The sequence below is a fragment of the Mustela erminea genome, chromosome 2, assembly GCF_009829155.1.
Source record: "Mustela erminea isolate mMusErm1 chromosome 2, mMusErm1.Pri, whole genome shotgun sequence".
Taxonomy (NCBI): Eukaryota; Metazoa; Chordata; class Mammalia; order Carnivora; family Mustelidae; genus Mustela; species Mustela erminea.
In genome coordinates, this window is record NC_045615.1 from 65,199,326 (window position 1) to 65,213,513 (window position 14,188).

General features: G+C 44.5%; 1 protein-coding gene across 8 annotated transcripts in view; it reads right to left on the reverse strand.

Moving 5' to 3' along the window:
* Positions 1–14,188, reverse strand: part of LEF1 (lymphoid enhancer binding factor 1) — a 120,039-nt gene that overhangs the window by 5,272 nt on the left and 100,579 nt on the right. For 4 of the 8 annotated variants that reach the window (XM_032333100.1, XM_032333098.1, XM_032333095.1 and 1 more), the window contains one exon: positions 9,231–9,279. In XM_032333100.1, the coding sequence (XP_032188991.1) occupies positions 9,231–9,279 (49 nt within the window). Of the gene's footprint in view, positions 1–981; positions 1,048–8,560; positions 8,602–9,230; positions 9,280–14,188 lie in introns of all 8 variants that reach the window. The other 4 variants (XM_032333099.1, XM_032333097.1, XM_032333103.1 and 1 more) reach the window with 2 other exon arrangements.

The following is a 14,188-nucleotide window of genomic DNA, read 5'->3' on the forward strand; positions in this document are numbered from 1 at the left end:
TTCATGAAGGAGGTCGTGTGTACGGTGGGTGGGCAAGTGTTTGGCATCTGCAGGACATAATAAAGGTTCGTTACTGCAGCAGGTGCAGACTGGGTGGCAGAGACCGACCAACCCAGGCTGGAGCCTGACCCTGGTGCACGGTGGTCGCGGGGCCCTGCTCCTATTCCTGGGGTTTGCTCACCAGCCTGCAGGCCTGAGGTCTCCCCTGCCCAGGGCTGGCCCAAGACGGCACGAGGGACCCCAAGCAGGGGCATCTCTCAGAGCACCCGGGACACAGAATGTGGTCCAGAAATGTCTGTTCTATTCCTGAGGCTCCCAACCTCAACATGTTTGAGGTAATATGCAAGATTCATACTATTTATAGAACTTCGGGTGGAGAATTAAGACCGGTAGAAGAGTTCTGTAAAATGTCTCTTAGGAAATATAAAATATCTCCAGCAACACAATAATTGAGAAAAGTAATCCCAAAAGCGCAGCAAAAATTTGTTATATTCTCAAAGAACAGACCTAAAATTTTAGAAAGTGTCAGGTTAGTACGAATTAAAACTTAAGTGAAAAGGTGAGCAGTATTGTCCCACTGAAATGCTCTCATTTTTCACTCTTTCTGCCAAAAAGAACCAAGCTCACGGATGTTGTAAAGCAGGGTCCCCCTCACTCATACGGATCTCAGTTAGCTGGCAGCTTCAGTCCTAAAGAAGACAGTTGAGGAAAGCAAGCAAAAAAAAAAGCCTCAAGCTGTGACGGTGCTATCGCAAAATTCAGACACAAACCCAGCACACTTTACCTTTCCTTGCAAGAGGGTCCTCCACATCCCAACTCAGAGCCCGTCTACTTTTAACTCACAAATCATTCAAATAAGCTTCTTTTCCTTGTTCCTGAATCTACACAACAGACCAGAGGAACCTATTACTGTAGGGGACCACAGAGTCCCCGATGACTAAGACGTGTAAATTATGAAGAGCAGATTTCTTAAAATCCCACCTTACTTGCGATCACTTAGCACAGTGGCAAACAGCACCCATTCCTTGTTAGCATACACTACGTGCTCTGTAAAATAACAGCAGAGAGTATTAAGAAATACTTAATTTTCATGTACTCTGTTGAAAGAGATTGAGGTTGCACTCAAGAGTTAAACAAATTACATGTTTTCATGCTTAAAGTAGTAAACCCAGAGTTCTCTGGGAAACCATTACCCAGAAGGCTCATTTCTTCAACAGTTCCAGATGGCTCATTGAGAAAACCATTCTTTTTAAACCAAATTTGTCCAAAATAATTTTCTTGTTCTATAAACTATTCTTAAGTGCATTGATCTTAATTCAATTGCACGCTCTTTCATGAACAATACTAAATATTCCAGGTCTCAAGAGGGTTTAAAGGAGCCTCTTCCTCTCCTATTATTTGCTAATGGCATGTGACCAACCTTGGTAGCCGAGGGTCCCGTTCCCTGTTTGTTTCCCCAGGCAACTTCAACAGGATTCTAGCTCTCCTGACCATGAAAGAGGGGAGAGGAGACAGAAAGGATGCTGCAGCACAGGAGAGATTTCTAAAAGCTCTCACCTGTGCCTTCACTTGGGCAGGGTTGGCGAGAGACGATCACCCTGTCTGCTGCTCTGGCAGACCCCAGCCAGCTGCTTCCCAGTGAGCGGTAGGAGACACATGTGGGGTTGCTGCCTAACTCCCCTCTGGACTGTCCCAACTCCAGTACAGCCGTGATGAGAGCGATGTGCCCCAACGTGACCCTCCCCTGTGGCTACAGCTGATGATGGGGTTAAGGCCGAAGTGTGACCCACGCTGGGCTTAGCGGAGTCCCTCCCCTGGAATTGGAATCATCTCTTTGGGACACGGATGCGAACAATGTGAAAGCTTGGGAGTTCTGGACATGTGGATCAAAGAACTGAGGAAGTCAATCTACAGAAGGGAGGAGGAAGCAGTTCTGGGGGACAGATGTAAGAACAGGCCCTCTTCTAGTCCTCTCCCTGGGCCACAGGCACTGCTGTCTTGGCTCCCACAAGATGCTCCTGCATCCTTGCAGTGGACTTCCCCATTCTCCTTACTCCAGCACGGACTGTCTCGTCTTGCCATCAAAGGCTTCCATCATATGAGTCAGTAGAAAGTGTCCTAGAGAATGGTCAGAATTGGAAAACCTACATTCCACACAGCAGAGTCCAGCCACACAGTGTCGTGATGCGGCTATCTCTCCCTTCAGGACAGTGTGCTCAAGCCTGCCCTTCCTGCCAAACGTCTGGATTTTCCTTCCTGAATGTTGTTATTACAGAGTTCCTAGTAAGAGACATCGTAATCAAGTGTCATTGCCTTGTGACTCCTCTACAAGGTTTCTACGAACTTGTGACAAGTTTAGCAGGAATTTGTGGACAAACATACAAGGAAGGAAGTCACAAGAAGGCCGCTGCCTCAGACAGAGAAGGCGTCATTCGGGAGCCTCTCCAGGCCGCCAAGATCTCCATCTTCTAGGAGAACAGCCTGCCAACCATGACACGACAGATGCCACATCAAATGTCATACCAGCAGCCACTTGTCAAGATCCCAGGCAGGAGGCTCCTCTCTGCTCTCGCCTGCTGCCCCTCGCCAGGCCAGGCCTGCTGCAGGGGAGCACTGGGCCCACGTGAGCAGGGTATCCCCTGGCGCCCGATGGAGGCAGCACAGCCATGCCTGCCGCTGCTGCTCTGTCCTCAGGGGTCCTCTCCATCTGATGGCCCTTCGACTCCAGGCCTTTGGCTAACTTCCTCAGAGCCCCAGCACGTCTCCTGCTTGTTCAGTGACAATTCTAAGTGCTTAACAGACTTAGTGCCAAGCACGTGACAAAAAGATGAAAAATGGAAGACAGGGTGTCATTTTTTTCACTTTCCCATTTTCAAAGCCTTAATTTTTTACTTTGAGACTGGACAAGGCTAAGATTCCTCTGTTTCTGACCTTCTTATTTTGTAAGGGCTTGGCTTTGCTTTCTAACTGACGGGTCAACCAGAAAAATTCCTGGAGGCTTACTGATTCCTAATGACTATATCTGCTCTTGGGGCACAGAACTCAGAGCAAAGATGAGGCAGAAGGGGCAAACTCACCAGGGCAAGCACCAAAAACTTTCTCAACGAGACCACTAAACACAGACCGCTTGCTCCCCGATTCCAGGAAGGCACAGGCTCTGGAAGACCTTCTTCAGGCCTAAGCCCCATGGCCAGTCCTGAAGGGGCCTCCAGCCCCACGCTGAGCTCTGTAGGGAGGCTGGGTAAGCCCCTGCGGCCCCAGGTCCCCAGGCCTCCATTAACAGCTCACCAGGCTCCCCAACATCACCCACCAATGGAAAGTTAGAGTTTTTAGAAGACGTAAATCCAAGCACTGCACAGTCAACTGCTATATTGTCTACGGCACTAGAAATTACCTCTTCCACACACCTCTTGGCCCCAGGGATATAAGGCGGAAGTAAGAAACAGAGTTTTCTCAGTTTGTCAATTATGCAAGGTAGAGATTACACCAAAGTCAAAAAGCTATGTTTTTGCAAGTATGTTTACATATGGGTGCCTGTGTGTATCTCTGTGTGTTTCTATTCTAGATAGCTGGTTCTTTCTCTTCAGCTAGCTCACTGATGTTATATAATCAAGTATGCTGAGGTATCATAAAAAAAATGTCTTTTCAGTCTATGTGATTTTAAGATGGGATGTTTGTATTTGTTTTGTTAAAGTAAATGTTAATAAGCCATTTAGGTTTTTAAGTTGGTAAACTTGGGAGTGATAGTTCTCTCTAGCCTTTTCAAAAATGCACATTCTTTGCTTCTTTAACTCCTTAGGAATCTTGATTAAGTCAGGAAGAAAGGGAAGTTCAGTATTTGATGAGGATCTTGGACTTCCGACAAACGCTTGAGATGTTACATTCTCCAAATAAACTTGTATGGAAACACTGGAAACTCCCGGCAACGCGATCACTGTTCTGTCAAACCCAAGAATTCCCCTCATGACCAGACAGCTCAATGGTTACTTACTCCAGGAAGCCTTCCTTGACTCACTCTGATTTAGATACTTCTTATTCTATTTTAGCATAAGGCATCCCTCTCCTTTATAGCATAAAATGTTTTTATAATTACTTATTTTTAGGTCTTCACCTTCTTAAATTGAAAGCTCCTCCAGGAAGAGTCCATGGAAGGAGTCCATTTAGCAAGTATCCCCACTGCCTAGTGCAGTCCCTGCCTTGCCAGTAGTCCTCGCGATGTTTGGAGAACGAAGAAGTGATAGCATTTACAATAGTGGCCTTCCAGGTGCACACAGAGAATGTGTGCAGACTCCTTCCCCAGGGCGCTGGGCTTCCAGCATTCTGACAAGTGACAAGTTACTCCTAAAAGCTAAGGATGAATCTGGCTTTTTTGAAAAACTACACAGCTTGGGAATGTCTAACCTCTAACCTAGAAGAATGTCATTCATGGAGCCCATTTCCAATTATCCTAAAAGTTGTTGAAGAGCACTGAGACTCGTTTGATACTCATTTGTTTCAACTGGATTTCACCAGAGTGGGTGTTTTTATAAAGCCTGGAAGTAAAAACACATGGAAACACAGGGACACGCTGGGTGTATGAGGAACTGCTCACGGGCTAGTTTCTACGTCGGCCCGCAATGGGGCACCTGCAGTGATATTTCCCACCAGAAAATGAAAGCATCAGATGAAACATATATCTTGTAAGAAGAGAAATGCAAGTTTTGGGGAGTGTGTTTCTGTTCACTGAGGAGAGCCTTTCCTCATTAAGTGGGGGGTGGTTTCCTTACTGTAACGAGTCCTGCACTAGTTCAGAAGAATGGGAATTCTCTAGCCTTGGTGAGACACGCGTGGCCACCTGAGCTCAAAGAGCTAATGCCACAGGACAGCAAGATAATGTTAAGTTTCATTGTGTAGCTAGAGAAAGAAACCCTCTCACAAAATCTCTGCATGTCGAAGTCACAGGATGTTCCCCTCCTGGGCATGAGGTTCCAGCAGCTCTGCCTCACGAAGGAGGAGACTTAGCTAATGCTCAGCACCTTCCCTCCAGACCCAAAACCAGTCTTGGGAGATTTAACTCCCCACTGTTGGCAGGATTAGCTCTAATCGAACATCTGATCTGGGCTTTGCTTGTTCCGACTGGGAAGCCAGCACTTGTGTGGCTGTAGTCTGGCAAACGAGGCTCCAGAGGCTCACGTTAGTGGGGAATCCAACCCCCAAACTAGAGGGAGTGTTTCTGAGGCGCCCGCGGGGGAGAGGCAGGAAGGCAGGAGGTAACCTACACAGAACTGAAAAACAGCCACACTGTCTACATGTCATTTTCCAGATCAGACTGCTACTTTGACAGAACCACTCAGAGAACAAGGACTACAAATCAGTAAATACAAGAGACCCTAGTCACTTCGACGACACTGGGAGGCAGTGCAGACCATGGCAGAGCTAAACAGATCTGGCAGCTGGGAGGCCCCGGATAGCTGGGAGCCCAAAGGCCTCAGGACCCAGGGAGGAACCCAGGTCTCCCGGCTTTTAAGGACTTACCCCCAGGCCTCACGTGGTTGGGGAGGGTAGGAGGGGCATTCCAGAGCCTGGGTGGCCTCTTCCCAGTCTAAGCCCTTTCCACAGAGCAATGTTCGGCTCCCCACGTCTTTCATTTCTCTGCCACTGCTCTATTCCAGAATCACACACACGATACCCTCCATTTTTCAGGGATAACCAGCTATCACCTTCTCAGAAGAGCCTTTCCTGACCACCCCACCTAAAGCAGACCCCCTAGTCAGTCCCTGTTTTATTTTTATGAGCGCGCCGCGCTCATACTGTCCTGTTAATGCAGTAACTGCCCTCAGCCACGTAAGCACTGCGAGAGCCTCGCTCAGCACTATCTTCCAGGTCTTACGACGCTGTCTGGCATCTGTTAGAGGTGCTCGCTAACCACTCGCTAACCAGCTCGCTAAGTGCTGACCACTGAGGAAACAAGTCAACTACCTTACGTACAGAAGTTTCTGAATTCCCAGAACAAAGGGGAGTGGCGATGGCAGGAACAGTATCATTCTTAATTTAGTACAATTTTTATGAATACAAATCAGGAGCTCCTCCCTGCAGTTCTTATCAACTGGCTGGCAGTGCTGCTCTCTGAAGGGAGGCCAGTGGCTTCAAAAGCTGCAGGATCAGCCCAGCAACAGCAACAAGAGCAACACTACAGACTCTGATAACGTGAAGGACACCAGCAAGCCAAAGCAGCTGCTGAGACTGGGGCAGAGGTAGGGTACACAGGGGAGGCACTTTGTCTTTCTGGGATAGGGTAGAAGGAGCACCTTCACTTCTAGAAAAAAATAAGTGACAAGAAAGCACAGTGACAGCTGTGACATTACAAGATGTCTGAGATACACTAGGACAAAATACACTTTGCCTAATCTTGTCTAAAATACTACATAATGTTGTTTAAGGACACAAAACCAAATACCAAACTGTATAGAAACCTGTTTCTGCATGATTTTTAACAGAAAGAGTGTTAAAGGTTTTGGAGTGACCGTAGGTCCTCAGGACACTGTACTTGGGAGGGTTGTCCACTGAGAAGCAGAGCATGGAACGGCTGCTGCCCATACCTAAGTGTTCAGTAATTAAAAGGACAACATTCTTTAATTCCATTTAGTGGCTGTTAATGGAGGACCTCTTCTGATCTGGCTTCCCAGCTGGGTCATTAGGGACCCAGAGGGGACAGTTGCAGGCCCTGTGTCATAGTAGAGGTAATTCTAGTAGCAAGCATGTACACATGCTTTTTGCATTTGATTTTTGCATTCTCTTTTTTTTAAACATGGATATCGTCTGTGATACCAGTTTTCAGGTATCTTACTTGGTCATCTGTATGAAGGGAAGATCCTCTTTTCAGAGAAGAGGCTACCCCTCAGCTTAGAAGAGTTTTGATATCATAAAACTACAATGATGGCATTTTGAAGAACCTGGGGAATCGGACTCAAGATCAGGAATGTTTCACAGAGGAGAGGGCAACTGGGTTAGGTCTCAGTGAGCGATGGAGGGAAGAAGGCGGGCATATAAGGTACATGAACAACCACTGGCGGTGGGTATTACTCCCATTTCACAGTTGAGAAAAGTGGACAGTGAATAAATAGCTCGAGGAGATGACCCAGGCAAATAGCTGATTGGAAATTCCTATCTATCTGGTACCAAAATGTTGATAAGCTTCTCTGGGAAAGTCCATTGAAATTTCAGCACCAAAATGGAGTTCTAAAATATTAAGTGGGGGTCATGTGGTTCTAGCCAAGAACCCAATGATCTGAAGGTTACTGGTCTCTTCTCATAAACACTGCATACCCACCCTTCCTTCCTCGGAAGAGGAAGGGAGCTTTGCAATCAAGGGACAGCATGTGCGGCAGCGGCGGTATGTGAGGGGAACTGCTAATAATCTTGTTTGGACTGAGCCCAGGACTCTTGATGGCTAGGATGGAGGCGAGGAAGAGAGACCAAAGGGAGAGGCCAAGAGAGGGTACAGGTAGAAAGAACCACACTAGCTGGTTTGCACTTTATCTTCCAGACAATAAAAAGCACTGACCGTTCTCAAGTTGGGAGGTGGCACAATCTATTTGTGTTTTAGCAAATCCCTCTTGGAGCAACATGGAGGCTCGATTGGCAGAAAAGAAGCTGGAGGTGGGAAAATTATCCAAAGGCTATTCCAGTAATCCAGACAGACAGTAAAGTGGGGGCGGGGGCCATGATGAGAGGAAGGACTCAACCAACACAGGCCACGAAGACAGACCCGACGGAACCTGGATGTGGGCAGCTGGAGAGGGAGCAGAACTGAAGGTAGCTCCTTAAGGAGCAGGTTGTCACTGGAAAACATGTCAATGTATATGAATTCAAAGCTCAGCACAACTAAGTCAACTTACAAAGCCAGGTTCCCACCAGGGCTGGTGGCCAGTTGGTCAAAAATATGGTCACTACAGTAAAACAAAAACAACTAAACATCACCTATGAATACTTGACTGGGATCTAGCAATGCTCACCAGTAAAGAAAAGAGCCTGATTGCAGAATACAGTTAATCAAGTCTCCATGCCATATTTTTAAATAATAGAAAAAGTACATAAAGCCCCTCTTTCTCACTAGAAGTAGATTACTTTTAAGTATCTACATATCATCTCCACTGAAAAGAAGTCTCTAGAGCAAGCCCTTCTGAGTCCTGGGCTGGAATGGGTCTGGACGCCTCATACACAACCCTGGGCTTGCAGAGTAAGTAAGAGGCCTTGGTGGTTTTGTTGTTTTTTTCCTTCTGCAGGCAGATTTGCCATTGGTCAGTAAGGAACAGCTGAGAAGAGTTAGGGGAAAGGGAAAGAAGAAAGATTAAAGGGGCAAGAGGGGAAGGAAGAAAAGAAGAGAGAAACACACACTATATTACAAAAACATAGCCGGTATAAAAACCATCCGATTTTTTAAAAGCACTAATTGGATTTTGATGGAGTTTCCTCTTTAAAGGAGCAGTGTTGAATGCATCAGCGCGAGCAAGGAGGTTCACAAGCAAGTTGCCTTTGTTTATAACTAACGTCAGCAGGAGGACCAGAGAATCATTCTTACCATGTTTCAGATGTAGGCAGCTGTCATTCTTGGACCTGTACCTGCAGAAAATTGTGTCTTTAACAAATTTTTATTGAAGCGGTTTTTTGTACATTCCAAATACGTAGTAGCTACAACATCATGTGGACTCATTTGCTTTACTTTTTATGGTTCTTATACCAGCCGTTTTTATTTGTGCAGTACAAGTAGTGGCCTGCCTTTTAACGAAAGAAAAAGTAATAAACAGGACCTCACTGGTTGATGCCTTGAATTAACGTCCAGGAAACTGTTGTCATGTTTTGTAATTTCAGAAAACCCAAACCACAGAAAAGATTCTCAGGGACACATAAAGTAGTGTACTACAAAATCAGAACAGATGCTGTCACTGTGAGGGGCTGTGGAGACAGAAGCTCAGCAGAAGTATCAGGACAGAGACAACGACAGCAACGAGACACAGGCTACCGCAGTCAACAACCAGGATTCTGGGGACGGGGTTTGGGGAAGGAGCGCTCAGACGTACCTTCACACAGTCACATTTAAAAGAAAGGTCTTTTAGACATTTTTAAAGACTGTCAGGAAGGAAAGCAGAGTTTAGAAAACCACGGGTTACAGGTGCAGAAGATACAGACTGCTTTAGAAGGTGTTTGTCGCACGCAGGAGAGCGGGCTGGGAGGTCACATGGTATGCCTACCTGACGTCGATTCCTGGAGCTTCTCTCTCTTCCTCTTCTTCTTCTTACCCTGGAAGGAGACGGACACACGGTCACGTTAGAGACTGGGCTGCGATCACAGGCATGAAGGGACACAACGGTACAAAATGCAGACAGGCAACAAAGAGACAGAAGTGCCTCATTCTCACTCTCTAATTGACCATCTACACCTAGAAACAGCAAAAGAGAGAAATTCTTCCCTCTTTGTGACCTTTGACTCCCCTGCTTGGTATTTTACTATCAAAACTGACAATGGAAGTGGTCTCCCACATACACGCTACGGTAGTGATGTCCTAGGCCTGTGACCACAGATGCCCACTTACGGAGGTGTTCTGTTATCAACTACCACACTTGGAACCCACTTCTGGTAGTGTTCATGATAAAGCTCCCTTCCTCTCAATTCCACCATGTCATTAAAAATTCACGATATTAGGTGAAGACCCTTAGCCCCCATGGCACAGGCATGACATCATCAAGGATAGCGGCACAAAGGTAAGACTGAACCTGAGGAAATGAACAGTGATTTCAAAGATACTTCTGGCAAATTTGGACCTTGTATCCTAAAATAGACACAATAACACAAATACTCCTGCAATCTTAAATACATCTTGAAATCACCCTCACAGATTTACAACCTTAAGTCCCATTTATGGTATTCTAATGTTCTGTTTTTCTTCATAATTTCCCCTAAAAAGTAATTATAATTGGGAAGAGACACAGTACATATTCAGTTTCTGTGTACAGTAAATGGCCACCCGGGATTAGGACGGTATTTTCACAGAACTATACAGAACACACATCACATCCAATAGTTCTAGCTTCTGTCTGCTGTGATAATCACATTAACAACATAAAACTGTAAGATTACACTGCATATCCTGTGTGAATGTATAAAAGTCTGTGTTTTTATGCACCTCAGGATAGTTTCTCTACACGTCCCGTGGCCTGACCACTGAAGCTTTAAAGCTTGGGGAGCTTGACTCAAACTATCCTCGGAAACAGCAGAGATTCATGCCTCTGGGAAATGGCCTATCAAAAATAATGGAGTTGACTTTAACGCTGTTATTAAAAGCACTCTGGGAGGAGGGGAGCAGACAGAAGCAGAGCAAGAATGAGAAGAATGCTTCTCAAGGGCTTCCCCTATTTTCCTTGCAAATGGCAGAACTGTGGTTTTCAGAAGATACTATGAGGTTGTTTCATGTGTCAGGAACTTCTCACTCTCTCCTCCGGGCTCCCATTTACCCTTCAACACTCATGTCAAGTGCCAGCTCTTCCAGGAATCGTCTCAGCCCTGCTCACCTCCAATCTACCCTGGTCTGGTCTGTCCCCACCCCTCCCTCAGGTGGCCCTCACTGCCAGAACCCAGCCCCTTCCAGAGGCTGCAGCAGGCCGGGTCCCTCAGGCCCTCCCCACAGGGCTCTTGGCTCCAAAGAGCACTATCTGAGCGTCTCAGCACATCTCTGCTGCTTTGTGCAGGCCCAGTATACCCGACCATGGCCTGAGGTGTCGGACCACTAGTGCCTTTGTGAAATGACCTGTATTAGAGTCTCAGCATGAACCACCGTTTCAAGAGAACCAACATTTTATGCAGACAAAAAAGACCTAAGTAGTTTGGATGTTCTGATGTCAGCTTCTACAAAAAACTCATTTGCATGTGGTTAATATAAAAATATTCTTCATTAAAAGGATACATAATACTGGGGATATTAAGCATTAAATTTAAAAAACTCTAACAGGGACGCCTGGGTGGCTCAGTTGGTTGGATGCCTGCCTTCGGCCCAGGTCATGATCACGGAGTCCCGGGATCGAGTCCCACATTGGGCTCCCAGCTCCATGGGGAGTCTGCTTCTCCCTCTGATCTTCTCCTCGCTCATGCTCTCTCTCACTGTCTCTCTCTCAAATAAATAAATAAAAATCTTAAAAAAAAAAAAAAAAACAGCTCTAACAATACAAATATCTGGTTGATCTCACCTAAGAAAATATGTGTACTGTTGATTTATGAAAACGTTGGTTATAAAAGTTACAAAAAATAAAAATGATAAGTACTGAAGTTATAAAATCTATGTTGCCACAGAATAGAGCATTTTAATATTAAAAATTGATATAATATTTAATATGAGGATAAGGACACTAACTGCTAAGATACAAGGCATGCATCTTGTTTAGACTTCATTCCTATGCTGCTATTTTAAGAATAATCTCTTTAGGAGCACCTGGGTGGCTCAGTGGGTTAAAGCCTCTGCCTTCAGCTCGGGTCACGATCCCAGGGTTCTGGGATCAAGCCCCACATCGGGTTCCCTGCTCAGCGGGGAGCCTGCTTCCCCCCCTACCCCCCTCTGCCTGCCTCTCTGCCTACTTGTGATCTCTGTCAAATACATAAATAAATAAAATCTTAAAAAAAGTAATCTCTTTAGCTAAAGCACTATCTCTTGATCGACTTCTGTTTGCCTTGGTAATTAATAGGCTTATATTTATTGTTATAAAAATAGTATGTAACAAAGCCGGGTTTTCCATTCATTCCAGGGGAATCCCACAATCAAGTTATGCCCAACAATTTCCTTTAAAAATTCTGCAGAAGAACATCTTTAAAGGTAAATTCACATTATACTGGCTTTTTCAAAACTACTTTCTTCTCATCTCCCCACATGGAGAAAAGGAGAGAGGGACAGAATATGTGTTTATCTCTTTTTAAAATCTTATCCTTTACCTAAGATTCAGAACAGAAACTTCCCTCAGAGATGTTCAGCAAGCAATGCTAAATCTATACAAATCCACAGCACAGCATAGTTCTTCCATGGGTCAAATCTGTCCAGAAAGATGCTAATTGTTGCCCAGAGAACAGAAGCACAGCTCAGGGGAGAAAACTCTTGAATTAGAGCAGTCGCCTTAAGAAGGCGCTGGAAAGACTGTGCTAGTCTCCTGCGGAGAAGGAATACTGCATAGATTTTCAGAGTCAGGGAGACCAGGGTATAACTGCAATTTAGCCACTACATGGCCTTGGACTAATGACTCAACCTGTCTGACCCCTTCATTTCCCCCATATTGCAGTAAGATGCAATAACACTATTCATGACCCTAAATTACTGTAAGGATTAGAAAATATCACAGAAAACATTTAAGACAGTTCTTGACAACAGGCATATGGTACTTATTAAAACAACCCAACAAGCGCTCAGGAGAGTCCGAGGAGCTGCTGTTCCTCTGTAGCAAGCCCACGACTCTTCCTTCCTGTGGCAAAGCTGTAGCCAAAGCTTAAGCTTCAGATCCCGACCAGCGGTGACGTTCGTCGGAGCACATTACAGGAAACAAATGTGTGCCAAAAGTCCTGGTGTCCCGTTATATGGGATGTCTGACCTCAGACATGGGGCCCCACAGGACCATCTACAGCAGTGGTCACACATTAAATTATATATTAATGGTTTCAGCCTCACCCTTTTGAAAAGGGACAATTCTACGTAATATTAAGGCTGTCCTAACTGGCTTTTCTAATGCCAGGTGCACATGGAACACTGAAAATGATCTTCAAAAATTTTAAATTAGGAACTTAAATATTCAAAATTATTCCCTTTAATAAAATATAAAACTGAAATATATAATTTATAACATACTTTCTCAGTAATCGTCTTTGCTGTATCAAGACCACATTAGTAAAATCTACAAATTCTAAATTAATAAAATAACGGGCCTGATAAACGGGGTATTTCTGGCCAATTAGTACAACTTAAAAAATATAATACTTACTCCATCTGAATAAAACATATACTAGACATCAAGGTACAGTAATATGAAACAAAAAAATTTTTAAGTCCAGCTTTAATTAGTCTGTGACAAAACAGTCACTTGAATACATACTTTCTTAAGAATTAGATAATATCTGGTGACTAACATAACATATTAAAAAGAAAAAGAATTAGATCCTTCTGGAAAGAAATTTGACAGTAAGTATCAAAGAGTCTTTATAATGTTTATATCCTTTAACTCAACAATTCCACTATTGTGAATCTATCCTACAGAGATAATAGCCGTAAACACAGAAAAAAAAACCTGTTATGTATAGATAGCTTCATTATAGATTTCCAATTGTAAAAAAAAAAAAAAAAATAGTAATTTAGTTGTCTAATAAACAGGAAAAAATGGTTAATTGTGACAATCATTGAAAATAATAAAGCCATTAAAATCGATACATAGAAACACTATGCTAAACAGAAAAATGCTTTTTTTAAAAAAATTTTATTTACTTATTTGACAGAAAGAGATCACAAGTAGGCAGAGAGAGAGGCAGAGAGAGAGGGGGAAGATGCTGAGCAGAGAGCCCAATGTGGGGCTCGATCCCAAGACCCTGAGATCATAACCTGAGCCGAAGGCAGAGGCTTAGCCCACTGAGCCACCCAGGCGCCCCAGAAAAAGGAGCCTGCTTTCTCCTCTCTACCTGCCTCTCTGCCTACTTGTGATCTCTGTCAGATAAATAAATAAAATCTTTAAAAAAAAAAAAAAAAGGGCATTTCTTTTACAGAGAGAGAGAGAGAGAGCGAGCATGAGCAGGGTAATAGGGCAGATGGAGGAGAGGGAGAATCTCAAGCGGAGTCCCTGCTCAGTGCAGGGCCCAAGGCAGGGCTTGATCCCATGATCCTGAGACCATAAAATCAACAGTTGGCTGCTTAACTGACTGCGCCATCCAGGCACCCTGAGATTAAAGGCTTTTTTAAAAAATTATTTTTCACCAACATTTTAGTGGATTTTTTGGATTAAGTTTTGCCTTAAAAGTGTATTATATAACCAAAGGGTAAAAAGCTATGACAGCTCAAAGCTTTCCACAGTTTGTTACCCCTGGTCAACCAAGGTCTGGAAGCAGACAATCCTCCTTCTAACATGGCGTCAGCAGGCCAAGAGAAGGCTAACACAACTTCACAATGCCTACATCAGTCATCTTACTTCATGTC